The following is a 26,641-nucleotide window of genomic DNA, read 5'->3' as shown; positions in this document are numbered from 1 at the left end:
CACAGTTACTTAGTATTTAATATAAGATTTACAAAAAAATTACACAATTCCAAATGTTAAATACAATATTGGTTTACTCTTTATGACACGAGAAATTTGCTGAGGAATTATAATACTGTGCTTTTATTTGTATTTGGTTAACACTGAAGGGCACTTAAAGGTACCAATTTAAGAGTATTTTTTTTACCTAGAACAAAATAATAAGTGCTTGCTGTAAATGTGCAATACAAAATAATACTATATAGAATAAAAAATGATTACAACATTTTGCATAATGAGCAACCTTTGCTCTGTAATGGCCTTTGAATTCCTTATGTCCTTTTTTTTTTTTTTTACTTAACTAAATCACAGTCAGATAAACATATGTACCATGCTCAAATGTAAAAGAAACAGTGCTACACCAGCAACGGCAACACCGTGTACTGCACTCAACCTAGAAAGCAGCAACATAATATAACCATATACAAAATACAGAAGTGCAAAAGAACCATCAAACGTCTTTGGTCTGGGAGTTTGTTTTTGTGTGTGTGTCCTTTTTAGCTAATGCACATTGTGCTCATTTTCAGGCCTGAAAGATCCTGAATTAATCATTTCTTCTTCGCTGAAATACCGACAAGCTCAAAGTGAACTGTGCAAATTAAGTAATTTATCTTTCTCAGTCAAAGCAAATTGCAATTTTCCCTCTAATACTGAAAAGTACTGGACTACAAACACCTGAATGGTAGTTCAAAGGCTAAAAAGCATTTCTAGCGACCAAAACATATTCATAGTTCAAATGTCAAGACTTTATGCTGGCTCATAATCTACATTTAGGATAAAGGAAAAAAATCTGTTTCCATTAAGGCATCACTGACAGGGCTAGTTGGGACAGGAAACACATCAGCGTGAGAATAAAATGCAGTCTTTCTGAACTCAGGAACAGAACAGAGAAAGCATCTCCAGCATTAAGTGTGGACCAGAAATGGAATGTCCCAGTGGAAAACCTTATGCAACACTTGGCCTGAGCGCCGCTGGCGCGTCACACTGGATGGGAATCTTTATTTTAAAGGGAACGACGACGTGCATGAATAGGAACCGCACAGGCTCTCCTGCTGCTTTAAAACAATAGTCGTGTATCGAAAATCCAGATTTAGCCCTATAATTTTAAAAACCATTCAAATAAAGTCAGCAAATGAAGTGTAAATTCTGACCACAAAAAAAAGGAGACATTTTAGTGATAGAATTTAACTTGTGACTATTGGTCACTTTATAAAGTTAATTGTATCTAAAAATGGATAAATTTGTGTTCTTTGGTTTCTTTACTTTAGTATAAAAGAGAGAGCTGGAATGTGGTTTTCAGTTAGGACAATTTGTTCAGGTTAAACAGCAGTTTATAACAATGCAGTAAAATAATAAATGTGATCAAGCCGAAATTAGACATGTAACCTTAGTAACTAGTAGTGCTGCACAATTAATGGCAAAAAAAGCAAAATTGTGTAACGGAGGCATGCAATCATTTAAATGCAGAAGGTTGCAATTTATTACAGGTAATGGGCAAATAATTGGATAATTGTGTAGAGTTTGTCAATAATTGAAGTACAGGTATTTATTTATTTATTTTTTTACTTAATTAGAGAAATCCTCCTAATGAGATCATTTGTCCAATTATTTGGTGTTAGCCTCGATAAATCTTTGAATTCAAAATAGTAAATTTAATAGTTATATTAATTATTAATAACTGCAAAGTGATTTTTTTTTTTTTTATCAAAATGTGCAGCACTACTAATTAGCTTTTTTTATTCTGCTTTCCAAATGGAAACCTGTCCAAAAAAGGACAAGTTTACGACCATCAAGATCATGTTTGAGATTCAATGCAGTCATGATGCTCTCAAGGAAAAAAAATCATTGCATGTTTCTTTCCTGCTTAACTAATAATTTGTATTGTGCGACGAGATTGTACCCTCTGGCGAGCGCTGCGTTAAGCGACATGCTATAATTTAGCTTTGCTAGGAAACTCCCCAGGAAATGTATAATACAGTAAATGGTGTGTAAAATAGCGTAGAAACTGTAGCGTTAGTGAATCCTGACCATAAAGCCAGAGATTCTGGTGGGACATTAAGGAGCTGGGGTGTATTACCATGACATCCCTAGAAAAAATTATTTACTACTCGTTCCCTTTTAGACCAATCATGTCTGCTTCATAGTGTTTGTGCTGTGAATGAAACCTAACACCTGTGTTTCTGGGGCTCTGCATGATTTTCCCTACACACACCTCTGTCTGTGTATTCTATTAAATATAACTTCACACTTTACTGAAGCAGAAGTTCCTGCTTGTCGTCGACCTTCATAATTAACCTGCATGCGCGAACACCTGTATCTGCAGTGCATTTTTCTTTTTTTTTTTTTTCCCCAGCATCAGGTCTTTATGTACATATTTTAGGTTTTTGTACATGAAACCTGATAAATAAACACGTCTCATGTTTAGTGGCATCTCATGTCGTGGATGATCAATTATTTTATTCTTCATAGTAAATGTTTAATTCTTATTGCTTCGTTTCCTGCTGACTGATTTGAACGCATTGCAGATACAGGTTTTGTTTTTGTTTAGTTTTTTTCCTCAGAGGCAGATGTTGATCTGTTTGGCGAGTTCGCGCTCCAGATCTGAGATTAGATTATCGAAGTCTTTCAAACTCAGTCTGCATGTAAACGGCGCGTCGAAGTCCAGCGCAAAATCGTCCGTGTACGCCCAGTCCTTCTTCTTCTCCTCATCGCTCTCGCTGCCTGCCACCTCGTCGTAATCGGCGTCATCGTTGCTCATGAAGTCCCGGCCACACACGCTCCAGTCGCCAGCGTAGCGGTTACATGGTGGGCTTTCCAGACGGCCCCGTCCCCTACGTGAGACCACCGCCACGTCCTGGGGTAACGGCAGCTCCACGCGTAACAACGGTCGCTGAGAGCGACGCTGCAGGGAATTCTGGGGGTGGGGAGGAGGAGGAGCATCTTCGTCCTCTAAATGGTAGGGTGACTGATCAATCACTCTTCCTGTTGGAACTTTAATAGAATTTTTTTTTTTAGTTGGAGGAGGTAAGATTTGGGAACATGCACTAAAAAAAAGAAGACGTTAAGTTCTCACTCACTCGGCCAGAGCTGCAGCAGGTAATGCAGAGCCTCGATGTGCCGCTTGAAGTCCACAGCGCTCGCCATCTCCATGCCCTGGTGGGTTAAGCTCCTTCCTCCCTGGCTGCTTCCAGATTCGGCATGGGCCGATGGGAAAGCGTAAGGCCCCGCTCCTTTCCATGAGTCCTGCGTCGGGGTGAGCAGAACAGGGCCGAAACACACAGCAAGGTTCTGACACGTCATCAGGTTACAGTCGCTGAAGGAAGCCACCAGACTCAGATGATCCAGCAGGAGAGAGAGTGTGGCCTGAAGAGAGTGTACACATACAAGAGTTATTTGATCAGGCATGTGAGAACAAATGTACATTCTGTTAATGCTGTGGAAGTTCTCTAACTCGACACACACTCACACACAACTCTTTCACACAGCTCATATACATCTCTCTCTCTCTCATCACATTAATTTAAACACACAGACCCACACCCACTAAGACGCTATTAATACACACGCACACACATGGATTTACACACACAAATCTGACATACACGGATTAATACAGAGACAATTGATTTATAAACAAAGAATAAAGTCAGATATCACGTACACACACAGATTAACACATACATACACACAATTAATTTAGACACACAGACAGTACCCTCTCTGGCTCAGGCAGACAGTGCAGCAGGGTGACGGTGTTGTGTGATCGGTGTGTGTCATCATTCCTGCAGGCTGGTCTCATACACATGGCTTCCAGCACCACCTCATACAGAGTCCGTGTGATAAGCGGAGACGGCAGCTCACGCAGATAATCCTTCAGAATGCCTGCAGACACAGCACTCTGTCACATCATACTGAACACCAGCTGTGTGTGTGTGTGTGCATGTGTGTGTGTGTATATATATATATATATATATATATATATATATATATATATATATATATATATATATACACACACACATATAATGTGTGTGTAACACACCTGTAATGACATTGATATCAGGATACAGCTCTTCATCGAGAGTGACGCCTGCACTGTCCTTTTCAAATGCATCACGCAGCTCCTTCTTAACTGCTGCAGAGCCACAGAGACGATACAGACCCACAACCTATACATCACACACACACACACACACACACCATTTATATCGTCAGTCTATAGAACAAATGAATATACTGCAGACTTTAAATTAATAAATTCTAATTCAAAACTTATCAAAGTTACATTTTGGTTTCAAAATGTTCACGACTTGAGGCATAGGCACGAAACCACAAGAATTACCGGGGCTGATTCATACAAATCTATTTAAGTGTGTAAAAATCACATAAAAATCCGCAGCTTGAAAATCTCCAACAACAATCTCTAGTCTGAAAAACTCCTCTCCTATCTGAACTTTACTTTGATTAAAAAGTGTGGTGCTACTTTACACCTCTTCTTTGCAGAATCTCTTACTACACTATTTGCTTACATCACTTTGTTTTCAACTCTGTAACTCATGTTTCTTTCTGGAATATTATAAAAAATATTTCCATGAAATATATATCCATGAAAAAAAAAAAAAACTTTTTGGTGCATTTATTTCAGAAGGATAAATGTATACTAGGACCACCCTGATAATGAGTTATTCTAAAGATTATTGGAAATGATTAATCGAATGATCAGAATATACTCAATAGCTCTTATTTAGCTATCAGCTTTTAAATCTAATCAATCAGGATGAAAACTTCATTAGAAATGTGTCTTTAAATGAACTTTGCTGATAAACTCTAAAACCAAGGAAAAGCAAATTAGCAGCAATAAAATATAATTATTTGTTAAATAATTTGCATAATTTGCATTTCACCCCTCACTTAGCCAGGCCTGACATTTTTAAATGTTTAACAGTAAAATTATGCATTATATATATTTTGGTTAAATTTCAATTCATGCATTTAAAAAAAAAACAAAAAACAGAAATTAGAGTTTTACCTTGAGTCCCCTCTTTTCAATCTCAGCCACACATTTCTGAATGATGAGAGGCACTTTGAGGTTGCACACCTCTTTCTCCACCAGGCGGCGCAGCTCCACGCCGAATACTGAGGGAGGAGGCAGCTCGCTGAGGCGGGGCGTTGGCGCCTCCCACTGCTCCAACAGAGTCAGCTTCAGATAGAGCAAACCCCTCGGCTCCAGCTTCACACACAGCTGCTGTGTCCGGGAGGCTGACGGGAGGGAGGGAAGCAGGGAAGGGGGGGAAAACATAAACAACCAGAAGGGGAGAATGGGGCCAAAACCGAGGGAGCATAAACTCACTAACAGACACAAGATCCAGTAAAACGTCCTGTTCCTATTTTTTTTTAATTATTTTTATTTTTTTTTTTACATTTTTTAAATACCATTTAAACCCGTGCTGACCGCTAGCACTTTAACGTTTAAATTAAAAGCGAACTAACTGTTTACAAGAAAACTGAAAGCTCACTAGGAATAATAAATGATACAAACAAGACTTGTGTATACACTGAATGCAAAGTATCTAAAGGAAGTCCATGATCATTTTAAAGATTTCAAATGAAGTGTGTGTAAAGCAATAAAGGAATTTGTTTATTTGACATCGACACCATTACATACAAGTGATAGCTAGCTAGATAGCTAATACCGGCTAATACCCACAGGCTCTGCCAAAACTCACACGCTTATGGCTGGAGTGACACTAATGCTCACACTAAATACCATCCCTCTACATCTGGTTTGAATTACACGTGACGTAAATGGGGATTTAACATATTGATGTGTTTAGAGTAAATACATAAACAGTTAATTTGGGGGAAACTACAGTTAGACTAGTAATTTGGGGGAAACTACAGTTAGATTAGCTTCGTTCGGATGTTTGCATGAAGGCAGGCGTCGTGATTTCAGTTTGCTCTGTACAGCTGCAGCTATCTCACTGGAGGGAAACCTAAGCTTGCAGCACAAGTATCAGACCTTTACCAGATCTATTCTAGGACCGGATTTCGCTTTGAACAGCTCTCAGAGTTTTCCGTAAACACACACGGAGGATGAAGAAACGTAAATGCAAAATAATAATTCAGGAAAATCTTAGTAAATCATCTAACCAGTATGAACATGTGTATGTATAGTACAGCTGTGCGATTTAATTAATCTTTTGTAGGCTCATTTTGTATGCCCTTATTTGTACAGTTTGTTTATTTTACTAGTTACATTTATTTTCTTTCGTATTTCTTTTTATTAATATTTATTTCTTATATGGTTTTTATTTTCTTTTTAAGGTCACCGGCGGTCCTACAAGCATTTCACTGCATATCGTACTGTGTATGACTGTGTATGTGACAAATCAAATTTGAATTTAATTTATTTAACTAAACTTAATTGTTTAGGCTTTGGATTCTTTTTTTAACAAACAATTATTTAGAAACATTTACTTTATTTAAATATATATATTTTTTCCAATTTTCTCCCCTAATTTAGTCGCGGCCAATTCCTCCCCGTCACTAGGGGGCTCCCACATTAAGGCTACTACTACCATTCAGCCGGGAGGGCGAAGACTATCACGTGTTTCCTCCGAACCGCGTGACGTCAGCCGACCGCATCTTTTCGAACTGCTCGCTCACGCACCGTTGGGGCGGAGTAACACACTCGGAGGAAAGCGCTAGCCGCTCCTTCCCCGTGCGCGAGCTCCGGACGCCCCTGATTGGCTGTAGAGCCGTGATTAATGTGGGAGCGTAAGTACCTCCCATCCCTCCCCCCTGAGAGAGCTCGGTCAATCAGCTCTCTCTGTGCCTCCGGCTGTGAATTTAGAAACATTTACAACTGAAAAATACACCACAGATTTTTTTGCAGGAAAAAAAAAAAAAAAAAAAACTGCTTGCATCTTTTGCATTTTCATGCTTAGCAAGATTATTGCATCTTTATCTTTTAAATTATATGCGATTGGTACAATACTGCCACCTAGTGGATGGGAGTGTGGAGCAGGAAAAAAGATTATCGCTAATATTAGTGCTATTAAAACTACTGAATCGAATCAACAGTCACCTATGATTTACAGCGCTTCTGTACAAATGAAGAAATTATCTTATAGTGTAGCCGAATGTTTTTAAATTTGCTTGGATCAGTGTATTACTCAGGATTAAGTTTTATCAAGGTCCCTTGTTTTACTCAATTGCTCACACATCATCCATGATAATCATATCAGATTTGAAATTTCCAATTCCGACTAGTAATTTTGAGTTGCAGCAGCTGTATTTACAAGACCCTGAGTTATAATGAAATCATATTTCCAACAGGACGTTAAGGCAGTATTAAGACCTTAAGCATACTTCATGTAAGGCTGATGTCTAGCTCTCCTCTACAAACGATATGATGTAAATGCAGCTCAAATGAACAACGTGAGGAACATTACACACACTTCTTAGTCAATCATATTACATGACGAACCCATTCATACAAAAATGCCCTGAACTCTTTAAACTGAGCCTGCTTCAATACAAATTTCATGTTAAACAGTAATAGCTAATTAAAAAAGCAAATTAATAGATGATCAACTGAATGAATGAATATGTACCCAAGAATAAAACATGCACTCCCAAATCTCTTACCTTTAAACAGAGGAGGGATTGCCACGGCGCCGAGGCAACATACCCGGTTGCGTGATTGACCAACAGGACCAGTAGATTCATCTAAATGATTAGCACTTGGTGTGAGAACAATCAGCTTTAGCATGCGCGCTCGCTCTAGCTCCAGGTTGAAGGTGTGGTTCAGTGAGAGCGACGTCTCGTAGCAGGTGAGCAAAGCAGTGCGGGCTCGTGTCACTCCATCCACCTGGATGGCACAGAAGACGTCTTTAGCCGTGCGAGATCGCACGAGTTCAGAGACACCGAGCAGATGCACTGTGAGGAGACCGGACACCCTCTGGGCGCACTTCGGCTGCTCTGCTAGCGAGTAGTGCCGGAATGAGCCTACTGCGTCCTGCCACCCGCGAGCTGTTGATGACGCCGGTGTGTCTTGACCTGATCCCTGAGACCCCTCAGTCAAACCCTGTTTGGGAAGAAGCTCAGGGGAGTCACCATCGCTAAGATAACCACCTTTGCTTGCAGAACGCATGCGCGATGATCGACGTTTCGGTCTGGCGGGAGCGCTGGTGTCTAAATGGTACCTGCTGATAACATTGCTAGAGGATTCTTTTCGTGCGTTGGGAGGTGATGCCTCATCGGCGCCCCCTGGTGCATCAATACCACCCCCCTGTCCTTGAACGTGCCTCTGGTTACGTGATGAGCGCAGACTAAGCTTACGACGCAGTTCTGGCAGCTTGCGCATCTTCATAGAGAGACGCCGTACTGTGCCGGGGGATTTAATCTTCTCCATCATGCTGCTGCTGCTGCTGCTCGTGATTCCGCCTGAGCTTTTCGCTTGTGCTCCAGGACTGCCAGAAGAGCCTGCTGAACCCCTCGCAGTCCCACTGGCACCATCATTAACACTACCACGACCCAGATAATGATCATCGGGATGACAAGACTGTTGGTGAACATCTGTGAGGAAATAAAATGAGAGAATATTTAAGATGTTTGCTTGAAAATATTACACAAGCCCAGAGAGACTAATAACTTATGAATTTTAATCACAAACTGATCATTCTGAAAGAGTGATGTGGAGTTTCTTAGGAAATTTAGATTTTACAGTTTCAATGTTGAAGATGAAAAATTAAAACTCTTCTTAGTAATTCCACCATTTTCTTTATTCATCTAACGTGACAGCTAAACCACATCTAGGGTGGTAAGGATTGTTTTGTAGAAATGTTTAGCATCAACAATGCATTAAAGTAAGGCCAACACCCTATAGAGACACTTTGTTGTTAGTTTTTCAACAAGGTCTGTCACTCATCTTCATGTTGCATCATTTATTGCACGAATAGAAAGTAAGTCATCGCAAAGATTCAGCCCCTTCTTGTCAAGGGTGCCAATAATTACTGCTTCTCATTTCGGTCTTCTGTTATCTCATAAAACATGTTGTTAAAAAAAAAAACTCATAAAAACATGACCTATTTGGAAAGATGTAAAGTTAGTGAATAAAGCAGGAAGTGTTCGAAACATCATTACAAAACTGAAAAGAAATGCCATTCTGTCTTATTCTATTGGACTCACATTCCTTAATGATTAAAATCAATTTGAATGTCATGGGGAATGTCAGGGGAAAAACATCTCCCACAGACTATTACAAGGCATGGAATGCTAATCATTTCCTGTTACGCTGTGCTCAGTGACTAATAAAATGGATTTTGAAACCCTGAGAAAAAATATATAAAATTAACAGAAGCCCACAGGGTAATTAAGCAACCTTAAAGGTTGGCTTGTTCTGTCATAAATCAGAATTAAGGTGTGTATACATATAGCACATTGGCAAAAATCTTGCTCTGCACACCAACCTTGAAGTTTGACACCTAAAACACAAGTACAATGTAAGTAATCTGGGTCAAATTCCACAACCCTCTTTCCATGAAATAAGCCATTTCAAAATTCAGCTGAGACCCATATGAAGCTTCAGCAATCCCAAATCTTTGGTACCTTGCCAAGTTAAGGTGGATTTAATACAAATTTAACTATTATACAGAGACTATACAGAAATAGCTGTATAGCTAGACTATACTTGTATAGTTCTGTATAAGTATAAGTCATAAGTCATAAGTATAAGTCATATGGATAGCTTAGAGGAAAGAAAAAAGTAAATTTGTATTAATAATTGTACTCGATTTATTACAGTGGCTCAAACATTTGTTCTTCACTGAACTATTTTCTCACCTCTCCGTTCCTCTGATGCTCCCTTTATCTCTCTTCTTTTCCATGGATCTTCGAGTACATCCTTCTCCTTTTTCTTCTCCTTCAGCTTCTCTCCGCCAGCCCGAGCATCCTCTTCCTCTGGGATTGGGTTGTACCAAATGTTGCTCTCGCTCTCAATCACATGCCGTCTCTCAGTGAAGCAGGTTGTATAGGCCTCATCCGGACCCTGGGTCTTTCCTGAAGAGAGCACCCAAGCTCGGCTGCTCCTTTCCAGGTGCTGAAGGTACACTCCCTGCCCGGAGAGCTTCCCAATGCCCAAGGAGGCGCAGTATTCTTTGACCGGAGGGGTTACTAACTCAGGAAAACCTGTTTCAGCACCTTCAGCCATGTCAGCTTTCTGGCAAACTCTGGGGTAGGTCGCATCTTTATGTATATCTTTCCATCTCCCCTCGAAACCATTTTCCCTGAGAGAGGCCTGTTTGGAAGCCTGGGCCTTGCTTGAGCAGCTTTCTCGCTCCTGAGACACAGAGCTCAGGCTTGGGAGCTGTTGGGAGACGGAGGAGAGTTTTGCCCAATTCTGTTTTTTGGCCACAGTGATCTGTGTGTATCTCGTGAAATCATCTGCAATCTCGGTCACCGAGGATGATGAAGAGCTATGGACGAGCTCGGTCTTCCTCGGTCCATCTGAGAGAGAGGAAACAGACTGTCTATTAGACCGTCTATTAGACCCTATTTGGCACTTGGGTATGTGACTACCTACATAAAGAATGGCTCTTTGGATCAGCGCAAAGCCGAAGCCACGAAACGGAGAGTGATTAAGTTTAATGAATAATCCATGTGTTGCCTGAGACAGTCATCGACCTTTGCATCATTTAATAGGAGTGCATTCTTCTCCAAAAATAACATTTCTGACATGCATTTCTACAGCACATAACAAAACACATAAAGGACTGGGAAAGAAAAAGAGTAGGAGGAGCGCAAACACAGTCAGAGAAGTCAGAATGTGACTTTTTTTTCCCCCTCCCTCTCCATATTTCCCCCTTCTGTTTCTTTTGCTTCGGCTCTACCCCCTCCTTTTCTCTCTCACATCCTGCACATCTGGAAGCTTCTTCTCGCTGCAGCTTAACAGATCAACATGACACAGAGAATATCTTAGTCAGCTCCTGAATTCAGGTTAAAACCTAAGGGACTGTGAACATCTCAGTCAGATATGCTTATTACTGTAATGACAGTGTACCTGAGATGACAAAAGTGATCAAAAATGTATTTACTGCTAACACATTAATCTGCTTCCACTAAATCACAACAGAGTTCCCATTTTTTAAAGGTTCCTCCATCATCCATCACTACTGCTGACCAGATTTTAAATGGATGAGTCCAGCACACACAACAACTAGCAGCTGAAGAGTTGAACATGTGCTTCCTCTTAAACAAGTAAAGACAATGATACATAATTTCTAATGATCGCTCATGCGAGATCAGAAAGCAGCTGAACACACTAAGCTCACGGATGCACCCAATTGGTTAGCATCGTTCTGACTGACAAGAAGATAGCAACGTCACACTCAAACCCAGATAGCAGGACAGTTTTGCTCTAATGGATGCACTGCAGTATTTCAGAGGTAAAAATATGAACTAATCTCAGGTAAAATATTCAGTTTAGCTTTTCTAATTAGTATAAATCGGTGCAGGTGTTTGTTTACATTGAGCCAATAGCTTATTTTAAAGTAGATTATTAAATTTGGCACATAACTGTTCATGCTACTACTCAACATTGTGATTTCACTTATGGTGCAGGTTATATCTAAGTACTCAGTTTCATTAAATTCGATTAGTCGATTTAAGACGCGCCCACAGTTTGCCCACAGCCACATGCACAGTACGCTGTCAAATCTTGCGGTTTATAATCTGGCACGAAACGCGGAGGACAGGTTTAACTCGAAGCAAATACTGAAGGACTGGCAAAGCTTCATTAAATTCTGTCCAGCGTTCCATCAATGTCAAGCATCTTGAATCGAGGCCAGATTTCACCAGCATCAATCTGCTTTAAACTTATTTTCAAAGCTAGTGTTTCTGTTCCTGTAATCATTTGAACACACGTGCTGCTACAGAAACTAGAAATCGGCTCTAATTCATGGTAATCCATGTAGGTCACGACTAAGTATCACTAAGTGATTGTAACGTGTTTGATACAGAGACAGGGTCAGCTCTCCAACAGCAGGTCAAGGACCTCTCAGGAGCAGTAGATTACAGCTTTATAGAGGAAGAGGGGCATTTCAACACACACACGCATGCACATGCACGGATACACACAAACATGCATGCCAGCAGGGACACACACAGGATGGAGGTTTACTAGACCTGATAACAACTTCCTGTGGCACGAGTGAAGGGGGGGACAGAAAAATAATGAAGGAGAGAAACAGAAAGAGAGAGACAGGGAGCAAGAGCAAGAAAAAGAAAAATTATACTTAGAGGGACACTAGAGGGAGGGATAAAGACAGAAGGAAAGAGGTGTGAGAGAGAAGTTGTGAGACAGATGTGAACAGGAAGACAAAAAAGGGCAAAAAGAGAAAAAGAGACTTAAAGAGGCCGAGAGGGAAAAAGAAACGTTAAAGAAACACAAAACTTTAAAAAATGGAAAATAGGAAAAACACACACATACACACGCGCCCCTTCGTCATCATAATACTAAACAAGCAGCTGTTGTGCAGCCTAACACTCATCAATGACCAGTCTGTTACAGCAGTCTCCCTTATAGCTTTACACACACACACACACAGTTAACCCTATTCACTATTCATTACTGTGTCCAAAAATACACACCCACAGGGCAGAGGTTCATGTTCCCCTTACTGCATGGATGCTGGGAGAAAAGGACGCGCGCGCACACACACACACATACACACACATACACACACACACACCTGATTAATTAATCCGGCACAGAACATCTTGTCTTTAAACATAATGAGGAATGTGGAGGACACTCAAGCTTTAAGCTCCGTTATAATAACACCACTGAATAAAAACTGCTGTCACATGGGCTCTGCTCACAATCCATACAAACACACACAACACTGCGCTACAAAGTCGTACGGAGAAGTACTGATGTAAGCTCAATGAAAGTATTGTGCGCGCTTAATAAAAACTTTACAGGAAAAGCTGAGTAAAAAGTTTAGTTTATACAATCTCTCCCTCTCAGTCATTTGCTTTTTTACTTTTAATGTAATAACCATTCATTCATTTCTGCCAAACACTTTATGCTTGACTACAGAGACCTAAATCCTGATTCACTCACTTCAAACAGCACTGCTACATATGCTTAGGCTATATATACAATTATATACAAAATATATACAATAAAAAGCAATTTTCTTGTCTGATACTGATTCGGTTTCTTTTAAAAGTCCATGTCATTATCAATTTTAACTGATTCTGATTTTTTCTTTTTTCCCCCCTAAGAACTATAAAAGCATACACAAACATTTTGTAACTTAAATAAAAAATAATTATATGTTTCTAATAAAACACAGCCTATTAAATATTTATGTTCTTGCTTAAACTGCATAAGTTTACAGCACTTTCTTCAGATTACTGGGCAAACCTTTATAATCCAACTTTATAAAATCCAAATGAAAATTAAACAGGGAAGGTGAACAGTTGGCAATTTTGACGTTGCTCACACCGCCAGATCTACAGCATCCTCCAAGGAAAAGGTTCCACTCCTGTTAGCCAAGAACAGAAATTTTAGGCAACGTTCACCCAAACTATGCAGTGTAGAGTTTAAAAGGTCTTATATTTGAAAATTGAACACATGTCTTAGACCCGTGGGGCAAAGAACAAAAGGTAATTATCCACCTAAAATATTCCTAAAATAATGCTTTTTTGTACAATACTAAAATTTCACTCCTTCTAAACAACAAGCCAGTGTAGTGCTTATATGAGGTCACAATAGGGAAAAATCTAACTGGCTTGTTTAAACCCAAAATAAAATAAGGACAAAAAAGTTAATTTTGCATAATAGGTTCCCTTTAATAAAAGATCAAAATAAAAGATTGCTGATCATTACCAAAAAGGATGCAACAAAGCTGATATCTCTTAACTTAGCATTTTCTGATGACTTGCATGTGCTGTGCTGAAATGTGTCTGACATGCAGGAGATGAGTGTGTGTTCTTTTATGAGCTCCTGGATGAGTCATCCTCGTGCTCTTTTTAGTAAATTTGGTAGGCTGGTCACTTCAGAGAAGGTTCACCACTGTTCCAAGTTTATTCGATTTGTGAATAATGGCTCTCACTGTGGTTTGCTGGAGTCCCAAAGCCGTAGAAATAGCTTTGTAACCTTTTCCAGACTGATACATCCAACAACTTTGTTTCTCATTTTCTCTTGGATTTCTTTAGATCATGTTACTTTTGAGATCCTTTTGTGCACTTCACTTTGTCAGACAGGTTCTATTTATTGGATTTCTCCTGGCAGTAATCAGGCCTGAGTGTGGAAATTCAATTCAACTTCAAAAATCACAGTTCATTCATGATTTAGGATTGATTCAGCAATTACTTTTTCAAATTGGACCAAAACTGCAATTTGTATTTACTCGAGTTAACTGCTCGGGTTTATAACATTTGTTTTTATTACTTAATCATTTAATTGTGACAAATATGCATAAAATTACAAAAATAAGGAACAAGCAAATACTTTTTCACGGCATATATATATAAAATGTGTATGTGTGTTTCCCTGAACTGAAAGCTCTTATTTAATTCCAGCTGTGTCCTGCCGTGTTCGGAAAAGTGGTGGAAAAGTTTGCTGAGAATGCATGGCTCGAACAACCCATTAAGTGTTTTCCCAAAAAATACCAGCCCTAACGCCCCTACCCGAACACGAACACACACACACACACACACACACACACACACACACACACACACACACACACACACATAATTTGAGACATCCTGTGAGAATGCAGAACTGTTCTAAACCTCTTTGCTGCAAATCAAAAATAATTATCACTCCAGAGTAACTTTTCCATGCGACAGAAACAATTTTTCCTAATAAAACGGACAGCTATTTTAACATATTTCCCATAGCCATGTATTGAAATGGTGTTTTTGTATCACAGTAATTGCTTCAATGTTTACGATAAGCAGGATATTACACCATATTTATCTATGTCTGTCTCAATGCCTAGCATTCTTAAACAGGCTAAGCTCCCACGGTAGTTTTAGATTCTTAGCCAGTTAGAAAATAAATTGCTTCAGACTTTTAATCTTTATTTAATCTTTTTTCAACATATAGCTTGATTAACATTGGGTTAACATTTTTAGGCTTTTAGATTTAGTTTGCAAGATTGTAGTTTAACACCAAACAATTGGTAAGTGAAGTGAAAAGTTTTTGTTTTAATCACATTTTTGTTGTTGGCTTTTATTTAATCTTTAACTTACAGGTTTAACTTAACATGCAAGTTGAAAGCTGATTACCATGAAATCATCCAGTGCATACAAATGGTTATACCCTGACTAATACTGACTACTGGCTAAGCGCTCAGTGTTGGATAGTTTTAGGAAGAGAAGCTATTGCTGAGTGAAATGAAAAGTTTTCTTTTTTTTTTTTCTTCAAAAAAACAACACATATTAGCTTTTACTTTATCATATATCTTAACATAGGTCGAAATCAATTTGTGCATTCCAATGGATCTTTTTGCATATTTATTTATGACAGAACATTTCTGAACATACCTTGGCACTTTTTTTTTACATACGATTTACCTTTTACCATTTAACTTAAAAGTAACACAATTACTCAATAATTGCCTGCCTGGTGTTATAGAATTTGTGATTGGACAATATAAAAGAATTAACAGTGCAATTTAATTATGACTTAAACATGAGAAATAGTTTTAAAAGAAAGATACAATTTAACTTGTATTTTTGTAACTTTATATTCCTTCCTTGGATTTAGATTCTTGGAGATGTAAGGATAAAATATTGCTGCCTTGTCATGCTTGGGTGCTTGGATTGAGCAGATTTTATAGTTGCAAAATGGTTCCACTATACACCAGAATTTTTTTTTTTTTTTCCAGGTAAATTTATCCCTTTTTATATAGATCAGGTGCTAGTGGAACCTAGTCCAAAGTTATTTTTACGATTAATATGCCCTCTGCACAGGAATGATTGCTTCCCTCCCCCCTACTCCTCCGCTGGCCAGCATTCACATTATTTTTGTTCTCTGTACTGGGGTACACTTGCGTATTTACACTCTATGACACGGCAGGTGGCAGTATACCCCTACTTGGTTTAATAGCAAGGTGTGTGCCTTCCTACTTTATCAGCTATGGATATGTAGGTTAGAGGATAAGATTGGTGCATGCTATGCACACATTAAGATTTCGGAGGAGACTGATGGCACAGATGACGTTGCATCTGAACAACAATCTCTGTTCAGGTACAACTGGCTTTCATATCTGATGTGATCTCTGATGAGCATGCTGTACTGTACCTCTCCAACGATTGCCCTAATGTGAAAACGCCCAAGTCTAATTTTTCTAATGGCTTAAATTTCATGTGCATTACACAATGTTGGCGGTTGTTCCTGAAAGTCTGGCTTGCAATGGAAGAGTGTAATAACATAGTAACTGTGGTCATACAAAACTACCAATCTACCAACTTTTCTGGAAAAAAATTGCCTTAACAATGATAGCTAAATCATTACTGTCAGCTCAATCCATTTTATAAGCTCATTCTATGCTTGACATAAGTGGTTTCTTGTTGCCTAACAACTCTGTTGTAACTACTTTTTGTCTGATTTAATACGGGAGCTAGACTGCCTCCTGAATAGAACAATATCCTGAGAAAGTGTTTATAATATCATGACACATAATACCATCAATTATTAACTCATTTCTACTGCAGATGCCAGAAAATGATCAAGATGAAGTCCACAGGGCACTATGGTCTCCTTTCCCACAGTACACATGGCTTTCCCATGATGCATTTCTCTGTGTGTGCACGCCTGTAAAAAGCTAAAGAGTTTCCCTAAAAATCATTACTGAAGATTATGTCCTAGTATAAGTCTTTTACTACCTCATTTTCTTCCTAACTCTGTAGTTCCCTAAAGCTTTATTCCACTCATGTGCTCCCTCTTCTTCACTCACTGTCTCTAACTCTCATTTGGAGTCCCATCACTCGTACCTCTTACATTACTACACTCGCACCGCTTGCTGCATTGCGCTCTCACTCATTATTTTTCTGCACTTGTACCTCTCGATCCCCTGCACGCGTACCTCTCACTCTCCTTCCCTCGCACACATTACACCATTGTACTCGTACCCCTCACACCCTACACTCCCACTACCCACCCATCTGCACTCATGCCCCTCATTCTCCTGCAATCGCCCCCCTTCCCACCTACAGTGGCACCTCTTAGTCAGCTGTGATTGCGTTCCCACCCTTCACTCATGACACTCATACACCTAAGTCTCCTTTACTTGTACACTCACTAATGTCTCAAGCCCTTCCACTGTCTTGCTTTCTCAGCAGATCAGATAGTGGGATAAATGTCCATACATCCTGACGTCTTACACACACGCAGTGGGGGATACTCCACTGTAAACATCAGCATGTCCCACTTTGAACTGTCCTGATTTGTTTATTTGGAAGAGTTACATAATCAAGCCACAGCCCCAGAGCAGACAGTAAATGAGACATTTACAACAGATTAGCTTCGTCATTTACTGGTTAACCGATTACAGACGGATTCTCCCGGTCTCTTTTTCTTTAACCGCACCAGGCCAAACACACACACACACACGTGCACATTTGTAAGGCAAGTTTGTAATAAAATTTTCCTTCATTACACATCATCACATCTTTCCTCTGCCCTCTCATGACTGGGTGAAGTAGTCTGTCTGATCTGCTCCACAAGAACAGCTATGTTAATGGAAGCATTATTTATACCAGTATTCCATTTTTAATGTTTATCTTATCTATTTCTTACTGTAAGTCTACAGTAACAAACTGAAGAGTTCAGCAAAGCTGCTGTCAGGAAGTCCAGGAAGAGGAAGGGGTAAAAAAAGACAAGCGGATTGAGAATATAAATAGGCTAATCTTCATCACACTGACAGGATGCAGACCTGGAGGAAGACCGGTCTCGTAATGAATAAAGTACTTCACTGACGATCCGAGATCCCCAAAACAGTGTCTCAATCGGATACTTTGGTATTATTAGAGACTATTTTTGAGATGACACGTCTAGAAGAGTCATGCTAAGAAACACAAAGACAGCACAGAAAAAGTGGAGGATATAGGATTTTTTTTCCATGAACAAATTAAATAAGCATATTGACACACATCCACAATTTTTAATCCAAGTCCCAGCTTGATGCTCCAGAACAAAATTAACAACCAACCAACCAAAACCAGCCAACCCACACCCTAGAGCAACCAACAACAGCAACCAACCACTGCCAACCCACCAAGCAACAGCAAGAACTAACCAAACAACCAAAAACCAAGCAACAGCAAGAATAAACCAAACAACCAAAAACCAAGCAACAGTACGAACTAACCAAACAACCAAAAACCAAGCAACCGTAAGAACTAACCAAACAACCAAAAACCAAGCAACCGTAAGAACTATCCAAACAACCAAAAACCAAGCAACAGTAAGAACTAACCAAACAACCAAAAACCAAGCAACCGTAAGAACTAACCAAACAACCAAAAACCAAGCAACAGTACGAACTAACCAAACAACCAAAAACCAAGCAACAGTACGAACTAACCAAACAACCAAAAACCAAGCAACAGTAAGAACTAACCTAACAACCAAAAACCAAGCAACCGTAAGAACTAACCAAACAACCAACCACCAAGCAAGAATAAACCAAACAACCAAAAACCAAGCAACAGTAAGTACTAACCAAACAACCAAAAACCAAGCAACCGTAAGAACTAACCAACTATAGAAATTAACCCAACCACCAACGCCCACCACCAGCCACCCAGGCAACACCAATTAACTTACCACCACCAACAATGTACTAACCAACAATAACCAATTAACCTATACCAACAGACAACCAGACAAACAACCCCAATTAACCGGCATTAACAAACCAATCAAGAAAGCAACATATCCACTAACTGCCAACAACACAAACCAACTAACCAACAACAACCCACCAAACCAACCACAATCGACTATTTAAAACCCATAAATAACAGCTTGTTAATTACAAAGCCAGTCTTTTGGATAAAGATTGTGTGTTTAAGTCGCCGTAGGTCTAAATAACTAACAACATTTTTGTGTAAATCACATTTGGTGTAAGGTAAACTTTTTAAAAATAAATTTATGCAAAAATACAATTACAGTATAAGGTAGCACATGATTTTCAGACTTCCAGGAAATAATTTGAACGTGCAGTGCCCTTCACAGGCTGGAAAATATTGATCCTGTGTTCTGTTCCACAGTGTGCTTTAAAAGTGTGCTCAGTGTTCCCAAGCACTATGTGCAGGGAATGCTATTTAAAAGAACTATCCTGGACAAAATCCATCCACCCTGCAACATCATCGACACTGACATCACTTCTTGGTAACAAAAGCACCTTGGGTTACATGTTGCTGCTTCTGTGAAAAATTCACATTACTGAAATAAAACATAAATTATATATTGAAACTAAAACTAAAGTACATAATCAGTAAGCAGAAGGAATTCTGAAATGCTAAAAATGGTTTGGAAAGCGAGCAAAGAGAAAGAAAGTGCTGTTTTCTTTAGTCTCACGTGGCTCACAGATGCTTAAGATAAAGAGTTCTATTGACAGTCATTACACAGCATGCACGTACGCGCACACACACACACACACACACACACACACACACACACACACACGCACAAGAAAGCTTTTTTAGCAAGCCTAATGCACACTGTGAGGAACATAAAGATAACTCCATAACAGTGCAGCTGGACAGATTACTTCCCTGCTTGATTCTCTCTCTCTCTCTCACTCTCTCTCTCTCACACACACACACACATATTCTGGACTGTAAGATTAAACATATATTAATCATAACTACAAGCCTGAACCCTGAGGCATCACAGGAATTTCTTGTTCCTCTTGCACACTTATTACATCAGAACCTCTCACATACTGTCTTGATCACTCTCTCTATCATACATCCCCCTCCTTCTCATTTCTCGCTCTTTCTCTCTCTCAGACCAACACACATACTGTAAGATACTTGTCTTACCCCTTCTCCCAACCCCATACCTCACAGTGTGTCATCAGAACTGACGACAAACACTCCAGCACACACACACTATGAACAAAAGTGGCATGGTGTTTACCCACACACACACACACACACACACAGACACACACACACACACAGACACACACACACACACGTTAATGTAGACCAGCCAGCAAACTACTTTCCCTATTTTAGTCATTGCAAGTGAGGGATAGAGAGAGAAAGAGAGAGAGAGAGAGAGAGAGAGAGAGAGAGAGAGAGAAAACCACTTCATTAATTCACACAGTATCAGTAAGTCATGTGTCAATATTAAATGTTCCCACTGCATAAGCCTAACCTTTTTCCTCGTATCATGATTTAAAATATATTTAAATATAATATAATTTATATATAATAAGCTAGAATTCTTTTCTTGTGATCTGTAGATGATTGTCATCAATGACAGTGTTTAATCTGCCTATATTTTATATATTAACAACCTTTAAAGATAAGAATACTAAGAAAAGCATCATTATCTCTTCTGACAAAAGGCAGCCTGTAATATTGCAGATAATGGTGTGTCCACTGTAACTATAACTGCCTTAAACATTGTGATGTGTTTTTCTGACTGAGTACTGAATAGATCAAGTAATGACTTTTATCAGTAATGAAGTAGTAATGTTTTAAAATCCAAACATCTCTTCATTCCATTCTTAATTATAACTTTGACCTGCAGTACTGGATATAATTATAACAACATTAATGGATTTGAGATTCCTGACCAATTTTAAGTTCCTGGACCAATATTGGTAGAGCTTAAGGTGGATTTATAAAGTCCATCATGATCATATGACGCCAATCTAATAGCAATGTTCTACAACACCAACCAACCATCATTTATCTTGCTTCGCTATACTGCTTATCCTGTACAGGGTTGTGGAAGGCTTGGAGGCTATCCCACGTCACTATGTGGCATTATTCTGGGAACAGTCTAGATGGGGTGCCAATTAATGGCAGAGCACAAACATGTACACACACACACACACACACACACACACACTTTGGGAACACCAGACCAATTAGCCTAATCTGCATGTCTTTAAAGGAAACCAAGCATGCAATGGGAGAGCATGCAAACTCCATGTACACAGAACTGAGGTGGGACTTAAGGCTCTTGACTTTTTTGGAGGAGTGAGAATAAAGTGCTAACCATTACGCCACTGTCTCAACCCAAAACAATCAACCAACAAGAAACCAACAACCTATCAACAAACCACCAACCTTAAACATTGAATAATGACTAATATTCATATTTCCAAATTCAAACAAACATGGAACATGCAGTGCTGGGGTCCGTTCTTCGTACGTCGCTAACTAAGTTAGCTGGATTTGATTGTTGTGGATTTGTCCTGATCTTGGATTGTTTCGTTCTTCTATGCGCTTCTTGCATTTGCTGTCATAGCAACATGTCCGTAAGCTTGCAGGTTTATTTCATGTAAACAGGATTAATGCTGCGCCCCTGGCGGGTTATGATTGGTTGAAATGGCGAGGTCACATATGATTGGTTAAAGAGCACAACTGACATGGACTGACTCAAGTGGGAAAAGAAAAGTATCTTGCATATATATGTATATATATATATATATATATTTGCCCCCCCCACATAATCGCTATCAAATATTATAATATTATATTAGAACATAAATTCATAGGTTTATTATTAACAAATATGATATAACTATTATAATAAACCTTAGGCATGAGACAACTGTCAAGACCATTAATACAAATTCATGTATAATGTTTTTTTTGTAACACATTTATTTTTCTGGGGTTTGTCATAAATATAAAAATAAATATAAAAATAAATATTTTTTATAATGAAAAATTGGACAAAACTAATTTTAAACAATATAAAAGTATACATGTTGTATTTGAAAAATATACAACATATTAATTTCTATATTGCTTATTTTATTCTTTCATGTAATTTGTAATTTGTAAACCATTAACCTATGAATTTATGTTCTAATATAACATTTGACAGTGATTACGTACGGAGGGGCAATCTATGGCAGGGGGCCATTTCAGCGCATAACACGTGTTACTAAAAAATATTAAGCTCACCCTTTTGCCATTTCATCAACCAATCAAAAGTGTTGTGATCAGTGTTTCTGCTGTCGATGCATATCGCCTTTTAAACCAACGCATAAACGTGCAATAATCCTAGACAACTCAATCTGGCTACACTAATCATCAACAACAGGTGTGCTCGAAGAACCAACTTAGCCAGATCATGATGATCCCATCTTAGATGTGTCAGTTTATCTCGGATGTGTCAAGCGACGTACGAAGAACAGACCCCTGGATATAATTATAATACCATTAATGCATTTAAGAGGAGTTCCTGGGCCAATATAGATGGAGCTTTAGTTAAATTTGTTTCTTTTATTACAAACATTATATGACATTCCTACTACAGCAATGCTGTACTACCAAAGTGCTTCTGAAAAAATATTTAACAGTAATCAAATGTGGTTTGTTTTGGGTTTCAGAAAATAAAAACAATGCTTACAATTGTCAGTGTGCTCTGGTTTACAAGATATGCTCCTGGGGCACTATTCACGAACCATAAAATGGGAACGCCTAAACTGGGTGTTCCTAATGGGCTACAACACATTTTAACTGGAGTAAGATCTATAGTGAAGTTTGACTGCACTTGGCAGATTTTCCCCACTAAACTGTGGAGCAGTAAGTCGTGAGCAAAGTGAGCGATTTGATCAGAGTATTAATAAACTGTTGGTTTTTATTAAACATCCATAAACAGATACAATGAACACCTAGGTTTACACTGTCTTATTCATACCGTGTTAAACATACAGTAGGCCTATATAAAGGGCTTAAATGAAAACACCAATAGCTTAAAAACAGTCACAGATCATTAGTTTTAACTGTCCTGTTTTAAATCAGCACATTAAAATACATAATTAAATATGACTGTTTGTTTCTGAATCAAAAAGGGGTCTCCTAGAAGTACTGTGGGCAACATGGTAGAAAACTTGGCTACTGGTTTAAAGCCCATGGCAATGTGGACTGACCTAGCATACTTACACAAATATAAATTATCCAAAACTTACCACTGTGTATAATGTTAATGTCGAGATAGACTAACCAGTTAGCCTAGGTTACTGAGTCTAGACTAGCTAAAACTGTTTGCCATTAAACTAATACAGTGTCCTAAATAAATAACAGGGATGAGAATCACCGGGGAACACCCCCTGATACAATTTATCGTGAAATTCACAGTAGGTGCTGATTCGATATAAATATTTTTCCCTGATCTTGTTACATTTTTTAACAGGCAACAAGAGATGCTGTGGTGCAAGTAGGAGAAAATGCTAAATTTTACTGTCTCAAATGCAAACATATACACTGAACAGCTGAAACATTACCACCAAAAAACATTAACATATTAATATTCAACATCAATGATATACCAGTAAACTGGTGTCAGGATCACGGGCACCCAAGACTCACCGTAAAAAGCGGCACAAATCACCAAAAAAACAATAATGACCAAAAAAAGTCAATGCTGGCAAAAATAAAAAGCACCAGGACAGCCAGTGCAACAGCCCACTGCACTTGGTGCCCAGAAAGCAAACTGAGCAACCATGGGATGCAACAGACAAACAAGTTTAATCCATAGAGGTCTAAGACCTACTGGCAACATCCTGGTGCCAGACACTACAGCACACCTCTAGAGGTCTTGGGGGCCAGAGCAGCCCCAGTGGCCCAAAAGGAACCAACCTTATGTATGATCTGTGTATAAATCCAAAAATAATTTAGATTTTAATGTCAGTGTGGCGATACTGAAAAAACAGAGTATTTTATGCCGTACATGTCATCAAGTCAACGAGATTAAAATGAAAGACTGATCAAACTTAGCTTGGACATAAAAACGCCCACAAACAGCAGTTATTTTAACTGGGAAAGTAGCACCACCAAATGAACGGGTGTTAAAACAAACAGAAGCATCAGAAACCGGATGACTCAATATGAAGTAAATTTACTTCTGAAGAGTTAGATTTAGTTACTTCGAAGGAGTTAATTGCAGGTTATCACTCTGACCTTTAGGAGCTAGGACACCATATGGCATGAGCTGACCTTACGCATCAACTGACGACCGTGCTTGTGTGTGTGTGTCAGGAGTTCAGCACCATCAGTTTGGTGACAAGATCCTGCTCTAACAAACACTTTATTCAACACAGGAGATGACTCCCTCCTCCCTGCTTCTGTTGTTCACTCTACACCATGCACATGCAGCTCGAACAACACAGCAAAACATGTGGATAAGAAAAACTGAAAACTCAGCACTTCGACACTGGGGATGAAAAACCCTGACCCTGAACATCTGGATTAGTTTGATCAGAGCAATACAATGAGCTGGACTTACAATTTATAGCTACAGGATTATACATTGATGTAGTCTCTCTCCAGGAGCACCAGGCAGTGTACACAAACACTGAAGGTTCAACAACCCCAAAATGAAAAGACTATTATGAAACTGCTGTTTCCTATTCCAAGGTTCAATCAACCTTAACTGTCGAGATTTTACCTTCCAGTCCAGATCTGCTCATTATCTCTTTTTAGATATATTTTATCCTTCTTTGTGCAGTTTTAAAAATCTTTTTACACTTAAATTTGTACTTGAAATTCCCAACAAGTAAATAAATAAATGAATAAATAAATAAATAAATCATTGCATACTTTTATATTTTTTAAATTATTATAGTGTTTCCCAAAAGTTGGGGATCCCACACATGTGACATTAAGATTTTATTTACAAATCATGCTCTACATACAGTAATTGCACTTTATTTGTAAACACACACAACAAGGTCATCTCTCATGCTCCCCATGGACTCATGGTCTCAACATATTTGGTGTGTTATACTTGGAATTGCTTTAATTAAGGACAATTTCCTCAAGGCACGGATACTTTTGTCACAGTCTGCATTAAAAATGAAATTTTTCAAACTTTTCAAAAAGTTTTAGAGGAAATTAAATGCATGAAACACGATGTGTACAATTCAATAATCAAGCAGGCTGTTTCTTAGTTTCAGAAGTTGTCCTCTATTCCTCTAATTTCAGGAGGTAGGGTCTTACAAACCACCCAGCTATAATTGCTCAATACTGCTTGGATGGAAATGAAATGATCCAGTGTTTCTAAGACAGACATGAATTATGCATCTCCTAATTTACTCAGGATCAAACTCAAGTCTCGAGCATCCTTAATCATTAATTTAGCTTAACAAAGCACACATCAGTCCTAATCATTTCATGCCCCAGACCTTTCTCCTTCTGACTGCATGTTTTGTTTTTCACTTACAAGCAATAAACAGAGGTTTGCTTACAAAACAAAGATAAACAGCTTAACATTTCACATAAACAGTAAACATGATTGTGATGTGAGTTTGGTGTTAGAAGCAGGAGTACCGTTACCGCTGACTCTGGGCTCGGTTTTGCGCCGGGATCTCTCTCTGCCCCGGAGTTTGGACAGGGTCCGCTTCAGTAAGGGCTCAGCCATTCCCGGAGTTTATTCCGTCCTGCTGGAATCACGAGAGAGAGAAAAAAAAGACTAGAGAAATAAAAGCCGCGCTACATTTAAGCCGGTTACATTGTACTCCGCATGTTGCTCATGAGAAACAGTGTCTGCATCCCTGCGCTACTCAGTAACTTTCACAGGAAACAAATTCCTCAGATTCTTTCCCAAAGTATTTTTCTTGTCCTCGATTCTAATTGGAGCAGAAAAAAACCCCGAGTGTTTCTGGGAAATTGAGTTCGAAATTGCTTGGCGAATTACATGGCTCGCAACTACAGTGCTGTCCGTGCAGGCCTTTGTGATTCACGCATTAAATCACTGTACAGTAAGTGTATATTCATTTAAGGGGGGATTAATTACAATGTAGCCTAATTAAAATATTTGTGTAAAAAAACCCATAGGCGGTATGATTAACTTAATTTTATTTCAGTTTAACCAACTATAAAAACATGACTAATGAAAAAAGTAAAAAATGGGTCACAAAGAAATAGAACAGATTCACCCGATCGCGTGTTTTCTGGTTGTTTTTGGTTGTTTCTATGACCAAATTAATAATAATACTCACATTTTCTCATTTTAAAAGTACAAGTCATTTTTTTTTTTTTTTTTTTTTTTACCATGAACTGTTCCGAACATTACCGAATGAAGGCGTAGTCGCTTATCACGTGACTAGGGTTAATATAATATTTGAGGAAGAAACACATCTGGCATAGTGTTGAAAACAAATACACACAAACAAAGAGGAACAGATTCTTCAAAAAAGAGACACCACACTTTTTAATTAAAGCAAAGTAGTGCATCAAAGAAAGGTGCATTGCATGATTTTTGGCAATACTTCCGGTTTTGTGCAAAAGTCGCAAGTCATATACAGAGAAGTCTTGGCACATTAATTTTAATGCGTTGTTGAGGTGACTTCTTAGGGCGAAAATTTGTATTGTGATTTTA

The 26,641-nt window shown here is 38.7% G+C and overlaps 1 protein-coding gene across 2 annotated transcripts; it reads right to left on the bottom strand.

Annotated features, from left to right (window-relative positions):
- On the bottom strand, positions 1 to 25,832 carry LOC128541329 (rho GTPase-activating protein SYDE1). Of its 2 annotated transcripts, none has more exons than XM_053511696.1 (8): positions 25,591 to 25,832; positions 9,886 to 10,548; positions 7,690 to 8,619; positions 5,069 to 5,298; positions 4,082 to 4,208; positions 3,755 to 3,921; positions 3,117 to 3,402; positions 1 to 3,030 (listed from the first exon to the last, which is right to left on the bottom strand). In XM_053511696.1, the coding sequence occupies exons 1-8, from the start codon at positions 25,679 to 25,681 to the stop codon at positions 2,597 to 2,599; spliced, it is 2,928 nt and encodes a 975-aa protein (XP_053367671.1). In that variant the 5' UTR covers positions 25,682 to 25,832; the 3' UTR covers positions 1 to 2,596. The 2 variants fall into 2 exon arrangements, with proteins under 2 accessions (XP_053367671.1, XP_053367672.1); XM_053511697.1 differs by having other exon boundaries at positions 25,597 to 25,832.
- Between the last annotated feature and the right edge of the window lie 809 nt (positions 25,833 to 26,641).

Source organism: Clarias gariepinus, chromosome 14, assembly GCF_024256425.1.
Source record: "Clarias gariepinus isolate MV-2021 ecotype Netherlands chromosome 14, CGAR_prim_01v2, whole genome shotgun sequence".
Classification (NCBI taxonomy): Eukaryota; Metazoa; Chordata; class Actinopteri; order Siluriformes; family Clariidae; genus Clarias; species Clarias gariepinus.
This window is presented reverse-complemented; position numbering and strand designations above follow the sequence as displayed.